This window comes from Ictalurus punctatus, chromosome 7 (genome assembly GCF_001660625.3).
Source record: "Ictalurus punctatus breed USDA103 chromosome 7, Coco_2.0, whole genome shotgun sequence".
NCBI lineage: Eukaryota > Metazoa > Chordata > Actinopteri > Siluriformes > Ictaluridae > Ictalurus > Ictalurus punctatus.
This window is the reverse complement of record NC_030422.2, coordinates 6,355,561-6,372,599: the sequence shown is the minus strand read 5'-3', so window position 1 is coordinate 6,372,599 and position 17,039 is coordinate 6,355,561. Positions and strand designations below refer to the sequence as shown.

General features: G+C 38.7%; 1 protein-coding gene across 3 annotated transcripts in view; it reads left to right on the top strand.

The window, feature by feature from the left end:
• The window catches only part of si:ch211-106h4.4 (MAM and LDL-receptor class A domain-containing protein 1), a 17,904-nt gene extending 1,021 nt beyond the window's left edge, over positions 1–16,883 (top strand). Inside the window, exons 2-35 of one of the 3 annotated variants that reach the window (XM_053681351.1) lie at positions 54–140; positions 288–416; positions 504–603; positions 750–912; positions 1,388–1,628; positions 1,729–1,851; positions 2,119–2,246; positions 2,405–2,639; positions 3,276–3,538; positions 4,082–4,172; positions 4,454–4,594; positions 4,776–4,907; positions 5,662–5,789; positions 5,881–6,049; positions 6,804–6,923; positions 7,014–7,168; positions 7,297–7,392; positions 8,103–8,193; positions 8,406–8,528; positions 8,634–8,736; positions 9,265–9,415; positions 9,584–9,800; positions 11,313–11,456; positions 11,556–11,743; positions 11,823–11,988; positions 12,254–12,475; positions 12,767–12,945; positions 14,844–15,075; positions 15,165–15,324; positions 15,459–15,573; positions 15,663–15,780; positions 16,270–16,375; positions 16,534–16,603; positions 16,703–16,883. In XM_053681351.1, the coding sequence (XP_053537326.1) occupies positions 54–140; positions 288–416; positions 504–603; positions 750–912; positions 1,388–1,628; positions 1,729–1,851; positions 2,119–2,246; positions 2,405–2,639; positions 3,276–3,538; positions 4,082–4,172; positions 4,454–4,594; positions 4,776–4,907; positions 5,662–5,789; positions 5,881–6,049; positions 6,804–6,923; positions 7,014–7,168; positions 7,297–7,392; positions 8,103–8,193; positions 8,406–8,528; positions 8,634–8,736; positions 9,265–9,415; positions 9,584–9,800; positions 11,313–11,456; positions 11,556–11,743; positions 11,823–11,988; positions 12,254–12,475; positions 12,767–12,945; positions 14,844–15,075; positions 15,165–15,324; positions 15,459–15,573; positions 15,663–15,780; positions 16,270–16,375; positions 16,534–16,603; positions 16,703–16,729 (4,913 nt within the window). In that variant the 3' untranslated portion in view covers positions 16,730–16,883. Of the gene's footprint in view, positions 1–53; positions 141–287; positions 417–503; positions 604–749; positions 913–1,387; positions 1,629–1,728; positions 1,852–2,118; positions 2,247–2,404; positions 2,640–3,275; positions 3,539–4,081; positions 4,173–4,453; positions 4,595–4,775; positions 4,908–5,661; positions 5,790–5,880; positions 6,050–6,803; positions 6,924–7,013; positions 7,169–7,296; positions 7,393–8,102; positions 8,194–8,405; positions 8,529–8,633; positions 8,737–9,264; positions 9,416–9,583; positions 9,801–11,312; positions 11,457–11,555; positions 11,744–11,822; positions 11,989–12,253; positions 12,476–12,766; positions 12,946–14,843; positions 15,076–15,164; positions 15,325–15,458; positions 15,574–15,662; positions 15,781–16,269; positions 16,376–16,533; positions 16,604–16,702 lie in introns of those variants that run through there. The other 2 variants (XM_053681352.1, XM_053681353.1) reach the window with 2 other exon arrangements.
• The last annotated feature ends 156 nt before the right edge of the window (positions 16,884–17,039 follow it).

Sequence of the window (17,039 nt, the reverse complement as noted above, 5' to 3'; positions counted from 1 at the left end):
ATTAAGTGCTCTTTGTCATAGAAATGTGTGTATTTGCTATGTTCTTGCCCTAGCTTTTGCGACCTGCTCTACTGGACAGTTCATAAAAGTGCGTGATATCAGTGCCAGGTATACCGATGGACCAGACCAAAAGTTCTATGGTATGTGCTGTAGTCCTTTCTATTATCATTATTATCTCTTCCTGTAATCGTTTTTATTATATTCTTCATACTCTGCATTTATTCAGTGCTGATAGAATAAACTTTTTATAGCATTTCTAAAAGGTGTAAAAACCACTGTATCTGCAGGGTGTTGTGATTTTGAGAAAGATGCTTGTGGATGGAAAGATATCAGTAAGGATGGATTTCGATGGAGGCTTGAGAAGGCAAACATCAACAGCATCCCGGGGGTGGACCATACCACTGGAACACCATGGGGTACAGACCTATTATTAACCATCACTTAATGCTTATATGGAATCTAAGTAGGTACTGAAGCTGCATATGTGTTACTGTCTTTTACAGGTCAGGTCATGCATGTAGAGGGTAAGAACCCTGGGATTTTCTCAAAGGCAGTTTTGGAGTTTTCCTTTCCTCAGCACACAGCACTTGCGTGCCATATAAAGTAATTGAAATAACACCACAGTTAAAACAGTTAGTGCAGGTGATAGGCCTGGTAATATCACAGTACTAATAACCAACTAGTTTCTCACAATAATTTTTTCCATGCCAAGCCATGCTAAAATGCTAATAATTTCTTTCATTTTGTAGCTTTTGGTATCATCTTCATGATCCTATTGGTATATCCTCTCATTTTGCACTAAGCCTGGACACTTATGGCTCATCTGTGGTCTTGTGGGAGATTAAGCAGGGGCAGACTAGTGGTTGGGTAAATACAGCTGTGGGAATTGGAAATCGTCCTGAAGGAACCAAGGTATCCAGCATCAATCATTTCTTGATCTCTTGATTTGGGTTTATTGATGATTCCTGGTTTATAGCTTACAACTCCAAATCCAAAAAAGTTTGGACGTTGTGTAAAATGTAAATAAAAACAGAATGCAATGATTTGCGAATCTCATAAACCCATACGTTATTCACAGTAGTACAATAGCCAATTGTTGCCCCCGTCCCAACTTTTTTGAGACGTGTCATGGCCATGAAATTGAAAATTAGCTTGTTTTTTTTTTTTCTTAAAATGGTACATTTACTTAGTTTAAACATTTGATATATTTTCTGTGTTTCTACTATGAATAACATATAGGTTTATGAAATTTACAAATCATTGCAATCAACTTTTTGGGTTATAGATTTTCTCCAATTTATTACAGTTTAGTAAAAAAAAAAAACATATATATCGGTATTCTCAGTGTCTTTTTCTCTTACTCTCACTTACATGTATATGCGTACAGCTGTTGTTTTCTGTTAAACCAACGTATATTGGAACTCAAGATATAATGATGGATGACATCACACTGATGGACTGTGCAGAAGGGGATATTCCTGCAGGCTCAGAGAAGCTCAGCTGTGACTTTGAGAGAGACACATGTGGTTGGTACTTAGACCAATCTGCCAATCTCACCTGGGAGCGGACCAAAGGTCAAAATCCATTTGACAATCAGGGACCAGGACATGACCAGACAACTGGTTCTGGTAAAACAGCCTCTTACATTTTGTTCCAATTCATAATTTTTTTAAATGTACAGGCCATAAAATGAATAATTTCTTTCCTTTTTTTAAAAAAAAAAAAAAGGTTATTATATGTTTGTTGCAACAAAACGGGACTCTAAACCATCACAGACTGCAAGACTTATCAGTTATCCCCAGCGATCCAAATGTGTCAGCTTCTGGTATCATATCTATGGTGCCAGCATTGGTGAGTGATTATATGATATGAGTGATGAATTGGCTCTTCCTTTGGTTTTATGAGAGCTGGTGGATGAATGTTCATAACAATTCTTAAAATGCTAGTCGAATTATTGAAACAGCAAAATTAGCTCAAAGTTTGCTGACATATAGCATAGAAACATAACGTTTGAATGGTTATATTGAAAACAATTTGTTGTCTTACTAAAATACGGCCATAAGATTTTCACTCATAATTAGGCTTTCAAGATTAAAAGGTTTCCTGCCGGGTTTGCAGGCTCTCTTCGATTTATTTCTAAGAACACGAATGGGACAGAGACTGTCGTATGGACTAGGGCTGGTACACAGGGCAACAAATGGCGCTTTGCAGACCTTAGCTTTGCCACCAATGACAGTCCAGTACAGGTAATGTATTTGAGTCTCTCTCTCTCTCTCTCTATGTATGTGTGTGTATATATATATATATATATATATATATATATATATATATATATATATATATATATATATATATATATCAGACAAAATATACAGTAAATTATAGTTTGCCATTGTGTGTGTAGTTCATCTTTGAAGCTATCTTGGGAGGCACTGATGGCAGTATTGCTCTAGATGAAGTGCAGGTCTGGAGCAGTATAAACGGATCATGTCCACCTGAGAGAGAATGTACATTCCAGAGCTCACTGTGCGGTTTAGAACCTGACCCTGCAGCTGACTTCCCCTGGGTCAGAATCACAGGCATGCAGGCTGCTGGTTCTTCTAGCCCAAGCAAGGATCACACTCTCGGCACTGACCAAGGTAAGAAATTCAGCTCCAGTCATAGTTCAACATCAAGGCTTATTGGTGGAATGTCAAACTTCATGCACGAAAGTAGTCAGACTACACTGTGACAGGCAGGAGACATTATGAGACCGAGATTCTCTACACTGTACAGTTCTTTAACCAGTTAGGGCTAGCTCCCATCACCTAAACAATGTGACATATGCAACCAAGAGGTTTTGCTCTTTCATTTGGTGCTCAGTAATTGCGACAGGCACAGCCACAGTGTTATCCTCATTATGCTTCTGGAATAATGAAGACAGTGCCCTCCACTAATATTGGCACCCTTGGCAAATATGAGCAAAGAAGGCTATGAAAAATTGTCATTATTGTTTAACCTTTTGATCTTTTCTTAAAAAAAATTCCCAAAAATACTTTGCTCTCGTGGATATCAAACAATTGCAAACACAACACAGGTTTATAAAAATATATATATATTTGTTAAATATAAGTGTGCAACAATCATATAAATGCCCAACCTTAGAAAACCATGTCTTAATGGAGCTCACTTTTTGCACAATTTAAAAAAATGTTTTATTTTTGACAACATAAGATACTTAAATGAAAGGATTTTGTTATGACAATAGGGTTCTTATCTCTGTTCCGTGCGCTAAGGTTACTACATGAGTGCGCAGCTGTGGGACCGGCCAAGCGCTAGTCAAAGCCGCATGGCGACACGTTTTTATGAGCCAAATCTTGAGAGTGAGGAATGTTGGATGTTCTGGTATCACATGAGAGGGAGAGATGTGGGTATGCTCAATGTGTATCTTCATGCGTCACACAACCCACAAGTTACTCTTTGGAGCCGCAGTGGAGATCACGGAGAGTGGTGGAGACCTGGCCGAGCAACTGTAATCAGCCCTCTCAGCCCTTACCAGGTATATATATATATATATATATATATACACACACACACACAATACAGAGTACATTTAAAATAATATTTTCTTGTTCTCTGCATATGGGATAATGATTTGTTCAAATGAGGCAACACTAACTAGACTAGACTGCTACTCCATTATTACTTGCTGCTTTTATGACTATTACTGCTATGCAGGACTATACACTCGTGTGGCGTTCCAATCGACTTTAGGAAATTGACCTTGTAATCAGAAATTAAATCATTTCAAAACAACATTCTATGTGATAAGGACCAGTTGGCTGTCATCTCCTTTCCTCGATTGAAAGAATTATACGATCAGTCATAAAGATTAAGTAGCCTTTCACTGGGAACATTTCTAGCTGAATATGGCCTACTCATCAGCTTGAAATATGGTACTATAATAGTAATTTAAAAAATGGTAGTTGCATGAAGTTCCCAAGGAATACTTGAATTGTTGAATACTTAACTTGTGTTAAAAATGTAAGAAAGAATATGAGTCTGATAGAAATAACAGGCATATTTTGTGAATGTCTATCAGATCGTATTTGAAGCAGTGGCTGGGGAGGGTCAGGTTATGGACATTGCAATTGATGATCTGAGTGTTTTGAATGGACGCTGTCCACCTTATGGTATGAACTCATATTATATCCCTACTTCAAAAATGATTCAAAAAACAAAAAAATGAAAAACTCCACCAGTACTTTAACAACAGCTGATAAAATATTATTTTTCACTCCAATTAATGTACTGATAGTCATTTATTACATTTAGCATATTTTTTCACATTTTAATTTAAAACTTATTATAGAACAGTAAGCAAAATGATCATTTTTAAAAATATATTTGTTAGAATATTTATGTTGATGTCATCAAATGCACAAGTGTGTGTGTGTGTGTTTTTCCCCCTCAGGGCTGTGTGATTTTGAGATGGACCTGTGTTACTGGGTAAGCAGTGCTCTCAGCGTCCGCAGTGTAGACTGGAGCTGGACATCTGGAGTCAGTGCCTCTAAGTTTGCACCTCAAGTGGACCACACCACCAATTCCAAACTGGGTAAAAGGCTCTGCATAGATTCTTGTAGGATAACCAGCAACCATATCCTGCACATACACCAGAGATAACACACGAAAGCATGTTCTAAAGGTCTATGGCACGCTTATGCAGTGTTATCAGGCTTTCTAACAAAACCGGAGCTCTGCCTTTGGCTATCTCTGACAGTTCATCTGTTCTTCAGGACACTACATGGCCTTTGATACAAAGCACAACGCTGATGAGCAAACTGCTTATCTTCAGAGTGAGCTGATGCAGCCAGTGGACCAGGCATGCCTAGAGTTCTGGTATCATATGGATATGTGGAATTCTATAGGTAAGCTTTGTGTATTTAAAAAAAAAAAAAAAGAATTCTGGTAATATACAGTATGTCACCGTATAGTTTATACCATGGCCACTAATAATACTTTCTGAGTGGCGAGGATGTATTAATTCCTTAAACTGAGGCAGGTCTAAAGTAAAGCCGGTCAAAAAGCTAATCACAATTTAAGCCAAGCCTCCTTATACCTAAACATGTTGGAATGTATTGAAAAAATCGTCAAGTTTTACACGACGTTGTATGTGCAGCAGTTCAAAAAGCTGGCTTCTCATGTCACTGAGAAGGCATGTGTTAGCCTTTACCCTCCATGGTTGGCAGCTCTCATGTGATAAGTTAGAACTGCTTGATAGGTGTGGATTGGCCATGACTAAATTAAGAGGGGGGGTGGTAATGTGTTGTACATAGGCTATAGCTATTTCCTTATCAGACTGCTTCCTGAATATCCCCTGCTAGTAATCCTACACAGCTCCAAGCAATTCAATTTTCATTTCAGTTTTATTTGTATAGCACGTTTTACAATTGACATTGTCACAAAGCAGCTTTACAGAAATATATACATTTCCCATCTAAATTTTAAATTGATCAATTTTTTTCCCTAATGAGCAAGGCAGAGGCGACAGCGGCGAGGAAAACCTCCCCGAGATGATAGGAGGAAGAAACCTATCCTCAGACGTGCTGCATTTTCACTACAGTAGCCAAAACCATTGATTAACCCTCAGCAATGTTGTTTGTTTTTTTGTTTTTTTTGCAGACAAACTTACACTAACTGTGTATGTGAACGAGTCAGGCACGTTACACTTCTTGTGGAATCAGACTGGCGCTCAGGGCAGGGTCTGGCACAAAATCACACTGGATTATGGAGCGTCAGAGGAGTACCAGGTATACCACAGTTTACCTCTCACTCACCATCTCCAAAGCTGGCCTGCTTTAGATTGAATTGTCATCATCTGTTGTGGTTAATTATCCACAGCTCGTGTTTGAGGCCAAGCGGCCACCGCGTGATGAAGGGGTTATTGCCTTGGATGATATCTACTTCAGAGAGAGTGTGAGCTGTGCAGACATGATCACCACTACACTAGCCCCGACTACAAATCCCATAACACCACCTGCATCCTCCATGGACTGCAGCTTTGAGGAGGGTGAGGAACAAATGTGCACTCTGCTAATTATTAGACATGTGTCCAATATGTAAACATATGTAAAACTAGGATTAATACAGGTAAGCGTCACAGTGAGCTCCTGGCATTGATTATGTTTATAAAGTAGGGTTCAATGTCTGACTCCATTAACTTTTCCTTAGTATACAATATGTAATACAGTCCAAATGTATTACATCACTCTACACTAATATGCTATTGTATAGGCACAATTTAGTTGTATTTACACCTATGATTAGTTCGTCCATTTGACTGGTTCCCCACTTATTAGACTTAATATTATGCATAATAAAAGATTCTAACATTTATATTATTAGTAATAATTTTAACACCTTCTCTACACTACATCCACCACTTTTCCGACCTATGAAAAGTACTAATTGTATGGAGTTAGATTTACAGACGTCTATTAAGTAATGATTGATTGATTGAAGTAATGAGGTCCACCATATATGCCCTGTGTGCTGCCCAAACAAATACATCCACTGAATAATGGAGCGTAACTACATCCTACATGCCTTTGTACTAGACAGGGCCTTCCTCAGAAATGGATGCACATTCCTGTCTATCAACCCAGAAGTGCTGTCAATGAGCACTTTTTAATTAAAATGTTATGATGATATTTTTTGATAAGCATTGGTAGTGGACCCTTGTGGGATGTTTTGGACCTAATTGGCTTTTATTTTAGCAGTGATATGGAATGTACATTGAGCCATAATAACATTTCTGCCTTTAGGACTATGTGACTGGGTGCAGGAAAGTGAGCATGGATTTAGCTGGACTCGTCAACAGGGTCTGCAGGTAGACACAAGCAACAAAGGACTCCTTTATGACCACACCATTGGAAATAAGCATGGTATGCGGAAAACATGTCACCCTTGTTATAACATCTGCTCCATTTTTCGTGTGTACTGTTGCTATTCTTAAATTTGTGTGTCACTTCTAGGTTTCTATTTGGCTCTGAATATGTCTGGAGACAAAGATTTTGAGACAGCTGTCCTTTCTGTCAGTGTAAATATCCAAGCCTCGACTATGTGTGTTGGATTCTGGTATTTCATGCTCGGACCATCAGTGGCAAAGCTGGACCTTGTGGTTAAGATGGTAAATGAAAATAAGGATTTTTAGCTCTTTTATCTTGCTTAATCTTATTTTCTTTAAATCTCATTTCACAACTGCATTGTTTTATTGGGTTCCTCCAGTGAAAAACAAATTTTTCTTTTTCATTGCAGAAAACAACAGAATCGGTTGTGTGGACTAGAAGCGGTACAGAAGCTGCTGAGTGGCTGAAAGCACAAGTCACAGTCAGCTTGGTGGACACACAGAGAGTAAGATAACTCTCTTTTTAATGGCTATTATTCAGCACAGTATGATTTATACACTTTATATACAGTGGGGGAAATAAGTATTGGATGCGTCGACATTTTTTTCAGTAAATATATTTCCAATGGGGGCACACAGTGGCTTAGTGGTTAGCATGTTCGCCTCACACCTCCAGGGACGGGGGTTCGAGTCCCACCGGGGCCCTGAGTGTGCGGAGTTTGCATGTTCTCCCCGTGCTGCGGGGGTTTCCTCCCCCAGTCCAAAGACATGCATGGTAGGCTGATTGGCATGTCTAAAGTGTGCATAGTGTATGAATGGGTGTGTTAGTGTGTATGTGATTGTGCCCTGTGATGGATCAAAGGGTGTACCCCGCCTTGTGCCCCATGCTCCCTGGGATAGGCTCCAGGTTCCCCGAGACCCTGAAAAGGATAAGTGGTAAAGATGGATGAATGGATGGATGGATATTTCCAATGAGGCTATACACATGAAATTTTCACTAGACTTTGGATATTAACTCAAGAGATCCACACATATAAAGAAATCCAAACATTACAGTCAATAAATGAAGTTTAATAACAAACAAATAATGTGTTTTCAGTATAGTACAGGGTGAAGTGAATTTTCAAACGACTCTTTTTGTTTTGTTTTTTTGCATTTTCCGTACTGTCCCAACTTTTTCGGAATTGTATGACAACGCTATCATTATCTTTTGCAGTTAAAATTCACAGGCAGTAGAAATGCCAAAAGCGATGGATTCATAGCGCTTGATGATGTGAGAGTGACCCGAGGTGCCTGTGAAGATCATAGTTAGTAATCTTTGTCTCTCTCTCTAACCCACCAACCTTTCTGTTTGTATGCAACACTCTGTATTTCCACTTTGTGAATTTGTCACAGAGTATAACCCTGATTTCCAGACAACAGTAAAACATCCAGACCTAGTACCATAACCATTATTACCCATCATTCCAGTGGTAAAATGGTAAAAGTGTTTTAATATGACATGTGCCTTTGTGTACAGGCCCATGTGGCTTTGAAAGCTCTTCTCTGTGTGGGTTTGATCAAGACATAAGTGATAACACTCACTGGCTCCGTGTGAATGGCAGCACTGGCCATGTTGATCACACATACCGAACTCAAATGGGTGAGTCCCTTGCTAATTATATGTGTATTTAGTAATGTCTTATTTATTACACAGAAATGCTTGTAAAATTATGTCACACTGGGGTGTTTTTTTCTGGCTTGAAAGGTCATTCAATGGCTCTTTTGGGAAAAGAGCTTCTGAAACCAGAGACAGCACACCTCCTGACTCCAGCATACAGTAAAACGACCGAGTCATGTCTACAGTTCTGGTAAGCTTATGCTTAAGCTTAAGCCATGCCTAATACGGATACTTTGAAAATGCATATTTTTTTTTGTGTTTTGGCCTTCCATCCATTTTCTCCCTAATTTGAACATCTGCCAGTTCCCACCCACCAGCTAGTTTTCTCCATCATATTACAGTTACCAACTGAGGAAGGTAAGGGCTAATACGTGCTTCCTCCGAGACATGTAAAGCCAGCAAACTGCATCTATTAAAACTGCACACAAGCCCACGATTGGCTAGTGCTACTGTGATTGACAGAGGAGAGAGAGTAATGTCATCCCACCCACCCAGATAGCATGGCCAATTTGTCTCCCTTGGTGTCCAGTCATTGATGGCTGCATCATCCTGTATCAGGAATCGTGATCTGGTGACAATGGCAGTTTGAAAGAAGACTTTTTGGGGGGATATTTTCCATAAAATATCTAGATTTCAAAGCATGGAAAAACATTTAAATCATTTTAAAAGCACCTAAGCAACCATTATCCAAACCAAATGAAACATATACACCTTGTAGGTATTGGCTGTCTGCTGGATCTGGTGATTCTCTCTCAGTGCATGTTTACCTAAACGGAGAGCTGGGTTCTGCCCTGTTGTCTCTTTCTGGAGCGCCTTCTACAGGCTGGGAGGTGGCCGAGGTCACTGTATCTTCTCCAGCCAAATTCAGGGTAAATTCTCAAACCTGATTTCTCATTCTAGGTGCTTACTATAAATGGGCTATAATTCCAAACCAATTTTTTTATGGTTTGGACATCATTGCATTACTTAGAACATAAAATAGCCATTAATTTTAATTCTCTGAAGAAGGTCTATAATGTTATTTGATCTTAACACAGGTCACATTCAAGGCAACGTTAAGTCCTGACCAGGAGTCTTTCATACTTCTGGATGATGTGTCCCTGAGAAATGGAGCGTGCCTTCCAACAGGAAGTTGTGATTTCGAGTCAGGGCTGTGTACACGGGTGAATTCAGACTTGGACGACCATGATTGGGTCCATGCAGATGGGCATGCCGGTGGTCCTCTGACTGATCACACAACACACACTGCAGATGGTAAGGATATAGGACTATAAATATATAGGACTATAAAACAAGTTATCATAAGTGAAGGAAAAAAAAAATTAATGTCATGAATGGAAAGTGATGCTGATCTTAAGTAAAGTCAAAATGGAAGATGCATGTTACCAGCCAAAAATCATTATTCGTTTGTTAAAGAAATAAAAAAAAAAAACAATTAACATATAACACAGTGTAATGTAACACAACAAAATATAAAATTAAACTAATTTAATATGATCATATAATATGATTGAGGGCAAACAAGAGAGCAGGCTGCGTCCCAAACCGCATACTTGCCTACTATAGGCCTGTAGTAGGTGAAATACATGTATCTCAGCTACTATGTAGTAGGTAAGTACACGATTTGGGACGTAGCCCACGGTTTCAAGCAGTCGTCTATTTGCACGTACAGCATGACAAATAATTACCCGCACTTGAAGCGTCTGTAAAAAATTTTAATAAAAGCACCCAAAAATATATATATGGTACCATAACGAAGACCAACTGTATGTCAATACGTGAAATTCTGGGGGAACATTGGATGGCGTGGTCCGGTGACATAATGACGTGTGCCGGTAATCGAACTGTGTTCTATAACACGTAAAACAGGAACATGAAAGGAATATTCTAAAAGCAACTCATGTAAACACCTTAAATCATAATATTGTCTTATTCAGAATAAGGTCTATAATTAGATTCCTGCTGTCCGTGTAAATATAGTTACTGTCTCTGTGTTTGCATAAGAGAAAATCGATAGGCCTTATCCCAAATGGCACCCTAAACCATGCAGTCTTCCTCCTAACTCTGTGCTTATGTATAAACCCATGGTGCATGAGTGATCAAGAGCTCGATTTCTATGAGCTACAACTGAGAAATGTTTCGATATATATAACTGGTTCTGTGGACCATGAAATCTTCAATGGAACTTTCCATTCGACAAATAAAAATTGTCAACGTCATTGCTATTTGTTTAAATGTAAGAGATCATAGTCATGAAATATTTTACGGAGTTCGTTACAGACATTGTAACTCAAATACTGCTTAAAGACAAGTTAAATTAAATAGGGAAGAACACTTTGAGACTTTATTTGAAGATATTTTTCTCTTGTTTACTATGCCTTGTTTTCCGCTAATATCTTCACTTGTAATTGCAACACACCACTGCTGACTCTACTTGGGGTTCGACAAAGAGTGCAGTAAGGGCACACAGAGGGCATTTGTGAACTTTCAAAGCCCAAAATAAGAAATAGGACATGCTATGGCTTCAAAGATTTTGGGGGGCATGTGTTTAGAGTACTGTAACTTGGAATTCAGACAGTAAGTCAAAGTAAGTGTAGTTGTGTAATGAAGTTGAAGATGTTTTGCCAGTCATCTGAGGGATGAAGGTGAGCAAGACAATAGTGTTTGGCTTATTACTATTATTATTTAGTACACCAACCTTCATGGCTCAAATCCTTCATAGATAAGTGAATCGTGTGAGATCATAGTGTCATGGTTGTGCTCCAGCTCTGTCTACTGCCGGCTGCTCCTTTGAGGAACACCTGTGTAGGTGGATCCAGGGAAGTACTGAGGACTTCCTCTGGCTGAGAAAAAGTGGACCAACTGAAACTGTCAATACTGGCCCTGCAGGGGATCACACCAGTGGAACAGGTCTGTCAGCCATATGCGCTGTCCATGAGAAATATTCATATAAGTTTCATTATGTATTATTTATAAACTGTTGTTTCATACCCGTGTAATATTTCACAGGAATCTATCTATATATTGGAAGCTCAACTCTTAATAAAAGAGGCAGCGTTGCTCAGCTGAAGTCTCCTGTGCTCCCCCGTACTGGAGAGAACGGATACTGTCTAAAAATCCTGTATCACATGTTTGGAGCAACAGTGGGCTCACTAAAAATAATTCTGCACGCTGTTGAATCCAGAATGTCCACAGTGGTAAGATAGAAGCCATTTTTACCAGCCACATTTGTATATTCTTTCACCTCTAGTAATTGCATGCTTTCAACAACACCAGGTGTGGCAGAGGGCGGGCTCTCAGGGAAATGAGTGGCACGTGGCCCAGAGGCATGTGATCCTACATGAAACTCATCAGATATTGATCGAGGCCTCAGTAGGTGGAGAGGCTGGAGATATTGCTATAGACGACTTATCATTTATTGAAGGAGCTTGTGCTCCCACAGGTACTGAAGAGCATGTCTCACATCCTTGCTTTTGTTGTTATATTTAACAGACTTTTGCTAAACACACTTTGAAACCGGTGTAGTAGTAATGCTATCTTCAACTATGATTGTTGATTACTGCGCTTTAGTATAATCTGTGTCCAGATCTGTGACTTGACTGTATGTTTGCCTAATATGTTTCTTAGACTCATGCACAAATTTAATATAGTATACTGACAGTGTTATTTGTTGCATTGTTACTTAAATTATAGTATTTCCATTTTAGATGGACTTTGTGACTTTGAAGAGGGGAGATGTAACTGGGAACAGGAAGTTGATGATGATCTAGACTGGGTTAGAGGATCAGGAAATACTCCAGTCATAAAAATCCAACCAAACTTTGACCACACAACCAACACAGACAGTGGACATTACTTCTACATGAACTCTTCTTCCCATGTACACACTGGACACACTGCTAGGATGTTCTCTCCTCTCTTTACTGCAGGTACACTAGGAAATAACAAGCTTGATCCTTTCCCTTAGCTTTGAACTCAGCCAGTCTATCATTCCACCTTTGGGAATTGGTGTACACTAATAGTATGCAAGTTAATACACAGATAATGTGCATATAAATCACAATCTATCCTAGATCAGGTTCCAGCCCTTGAGGTAATTACACTTGGAGTTCACTAGGATCAAGAATATTCCTTAATATGTTCTACGTACTGCAAAGTATTCGAGGCAACTACTATGCTGAATTGTAAGAATCTCTTTCAGACTTGTGCTTGATTTTCAGGAACTAGCCAGTGTCTTCATTTGTGGTATTATATGAGTGGGAAGGACACAGGGACACTGAAGGTGTACCAGGAATACTCAAATGGAGTTCATTTGCTGCTGCTGAATCAGTCTGGAGAGCAAGGCGAGCTCTGGAGATTTGCACAGACTCCACTGCCTCACACTGGTCCAGAATACAGAGTGAGTCCCTTAATCACTTTAGTTGCAGGTCACCGTGCACATCCCAGTATTACAGGAATTATAATCATATATCATTAATAAGGATGAGGCAGTCCGTGTAGTTATACAAGCTGTATAGTGAGCATCCCATACCAAACCCATTGGTATTAATCTGAAGTTGTTTTGTCTTTACTGCTGTAACAGCCTCCACTCTTCTGGGAAGGCTTTCCACTAAATTTTGGAATGTGACTGTAGGAATTTGTGCCCCGTTCAGCCACAAGCACACACGAAATTGGACAATGATGTCAAGCAAGAAGTCCTGGCACTAAGTTTCAGTTCATCTCAATGTTGTTCAGTGGGTTTAAGATCAGGGTTCAGTGTAGACCAATTGAGCTCTTCAACACCAACCCTGGTACACCATGTCTTCATGGTCCTCACTTTGTGCACATGGGCATTGTCATGCTGGAACACATTTGTGCTTGGTCAGTTAGTTCCACTGAAGAAAGATGATAATGCTACACTCATGCAAAGACATTCTAGGCAGTTGTGTGTTTCCAACTGTATGGTAATTTGGTGAAGTCCCTTATATGGGTGTTATGGTCAGCTGATCATATTGCTGCAGGTCTTTTGTAGTCACTCGAGGATTTTTCACAACCTGCCTTCTCAGAAATCTGCTTGCAGCCGTCGATAGCTTTCTTTTTCTGCCCCGTCCAGGTATTTCATACATTTTCCACCCCTAGCCAGTTCAGGTATTTCATGTGTTCCAGCTCAAGCACACCTGGTGCAACTAATGAAGCCCTTGATTAGTCTAGTTTTAAGCACCTCACTGTCAAGCTTTTGTTGTTTTCGTGTTCATGTGTTGCTGTTTGAACCTTAGTCTCAGTCTTAGTCTGTATGTTTTGCCTCGTATCTGTAGTTTTTGTTGTTTGTTTGCAGCGTTCACTAATAAATCTGCACTTGCATCCACCGCTGCCTACTCCACGTTCCTGACAGACTGTGACACTGAGATGTCACCTTTTGCAGTGTAAATCCAGTGGGAAATGAGTGTCCGCTGTATATTAGGTCATCAGTACTGTTGTACATTTCATATAAACGGACAGTTTTGTTCAAGAGAAGATACAGATTTAATTTACTCCACAAAACTCAAGGTCCATTAATTGACTATTAAATTCTCCCATCATAACTTCTCATTATTTCTTAACACAATCCCTTCCAAATTTTAGAAAACCAGCATATTAAGCGATTTCAGATCGGAAGGGGATAAAGGGTACAACTGACAGAGTTAACAAGGTTAATGACGTCCGGCATAACATTTTGCATTTGCTACATTTATGCCTTATTTATTTATTTATTTATTTATTTATTTTAAAAAAAGTCCTGCTTTCTGCTTGCATTGCACTGCATTTCCTTTCATATCCTCACATCTCTACAATGTAATGATCAACCTTCACATTTAGGGATTTATGGAGGGAAACCAGTGGTTTAGCAGGATGAGCCTGCTCGCCTCAAGCTGAAAAAGTATTTTCCCACTAGACTGTCAGAAATGATTGCTATATAATGTACGTTCTATTTAGTGCCATGAAAAGCATTAAAAGACCAGAATTGTTGCTGTGGATGTGTGTACTTCTCACAAAGACGACCTGCATCCAAAATGAACAAACGCAAAGTCTATATATATATATATCGCAGCATCCCCTAAAATTCTAGACTACTTGTTTTAGACCATAATGCACTATATAGTGAATAAGGTGTGGTTTTGTGAATGCACAAGTTTAAACGAATATTGTCATTAATTCATGTCGAATAGTTTTGATTTAATCTATTAATCTATAAATGTTATGGTATCTAAACAGCATTCAAAATAATAAAAAAAGTGAGACTATTGTCAAAGTCCTTAAGCAGGATGGCTTTTGTTTCAGATCATAGTGGAGGGGATAATGGGACAGAGTGAGCAAGGCACTGTGGCTGTGGATGATGTGCTGGTGTCACACTACCCATGCACCGGTCCAGGCCACTGTGACTTTGAGGTGAACATGTGCAGCTGGCGCAATCTGATGGCTGAGGACGATATGGACTGGCTCCGAAATCAGGGAAACTCTAGAGCTCCCAGCACAGGGCCAAGTGTAGACCACACCACCAAGTCCTCCATTGGTCAGCTTTTTACTATAACACTTACTATTCACACACTGCCACTTCTATAATGATGTGGTAATAATGGTGTACTTCTGATGTTTCTGTAGGTTATTATTTGTATGTAGACACCACAGTTGGACACTGGGGTAACAGAGCATTGCTGCTCAGTGAAATATATCCCTCAGACAACAGGGGGCAGTGTTTTACATTTTGGTACCACATATATGGTCAAAATGTAGGGACACTCAATTTATACATCAATAACAGGTAAAAATAAATAAATAAATAAATAAAACCACCAGAAAATACCAACAAAAAAAGACTATGCAATACCAAGAGTAAATTAAAGTAAAATACATATTGAACACTTCTAATACACATTCTAACTCTCTCACACACAGGACATTGCATGATAATGGGAACAAACTTGGATATCTGATATGGACAGAATCAGGAAATCAGGGGGATGTGTGGTGGAGTGCCAGCGTGACTATTGATCAAATAGAGCCCTTCTGGGTATTAAACCTTATGCATATTAAAGTTGATTTCACCTTGATTTGAATTCATAATGACCTCATACATAACATGTACCTTTCATGCTGCAGTTTGTGTTTGAGTATCGCAAGGGCAAGGCCTCTGAGGGAGATGTGGCAATTGATGATACACAGATTACCTACACATCTTGTAACCCAGAGCCGCCTACTACAGGAGCCCTTTCTAATGGTAAGACATATTGTCCATAAACACACAATCAGCGACAATGTTGACCAACAACTGGAGTGTCCAAAATTCTTCAAAAGTCTTCTGTCAAGAAACTTACATTAAAATGGCAATATTTGCTGAAAAGTGTAACGATTATAGGTTATGCATAATGTGTAGATGACGTTATTTAAGTCGATATCACATTCATTGTTAAGAGATTATATTAGCGTTGTGTTGTAGTTTATTTAGTACATGTTTGGAAAATGTATATTTCAAATATAAGGATTTCTTAAACAGAAAATAGTTACTCCTTTTTTTTTTTTTTAAATGAGTAAGTAAAATCTGAAATAAAGATAGTTCTTGCTAGTAGACTGCTGGACCCACTTGATATATATATTATATATATATTATATATATATTATATATATATATATATATATATATATATATATATATATATATATATATATATATATATATATATATATACACCACTTGATTATCTTCTAGGTCAAGTTTCAGGAATAGGAATAGGAGTGGCAGTTGTAGTAATCTTACTGGTGGTCGCCATAGCCTGCAGCACCCTGTACATGCTACAGTGGAGACACTCAAACAGGTGTGTGCCAGTATGGTTAAGGATGGTAAAGATTATATATATATATATATATATATATATATATATATATATATATATATATATATATATATATATATATATATATATATAAAGGAGATGGAAGAGAAATGTGCCTGAATACGTTGTACTATTAACAGAGGCTATTCTACTGAACATCATGTTCTGGGAGCAAATGCAGTCTTTGTGCTCCATGACCGTGAACGAGAGGTATGCTTACAGTTTCTTATTCCAAACTTTTTTGTTTGTTTGTTTCTATACGTTGCTGAACATGATAGAGTATACTATGTGTCTCTAATATGGATAAAGTTTATTTTCCAGGATTCGGAGACTTGAAGAGTGGACAATCCGTTTTATAGTTTATAAGAAGAGGCAGCCTGGGCCAGAAGAAACATCAATGATAACTCAGTGTCAAAGCAGCTATCCTTATTCTTATCTGATTCCCTTGTTTTTATAATACTCTGTAAATAAAAGGGCCAGTAAAGGACCAGCAGATGTCAATTCATTCAGGTTCAGTCTGGTTCATGAGCTGGAATTCAGGAGGAAGAAACACATTTCTCGATTCCACATGGAAATATGTGAAACGTCTAGAACTAACCAAACTGCAGTGGGAATGACCCCAACCCTGTCCTAGACGGTAATCTTC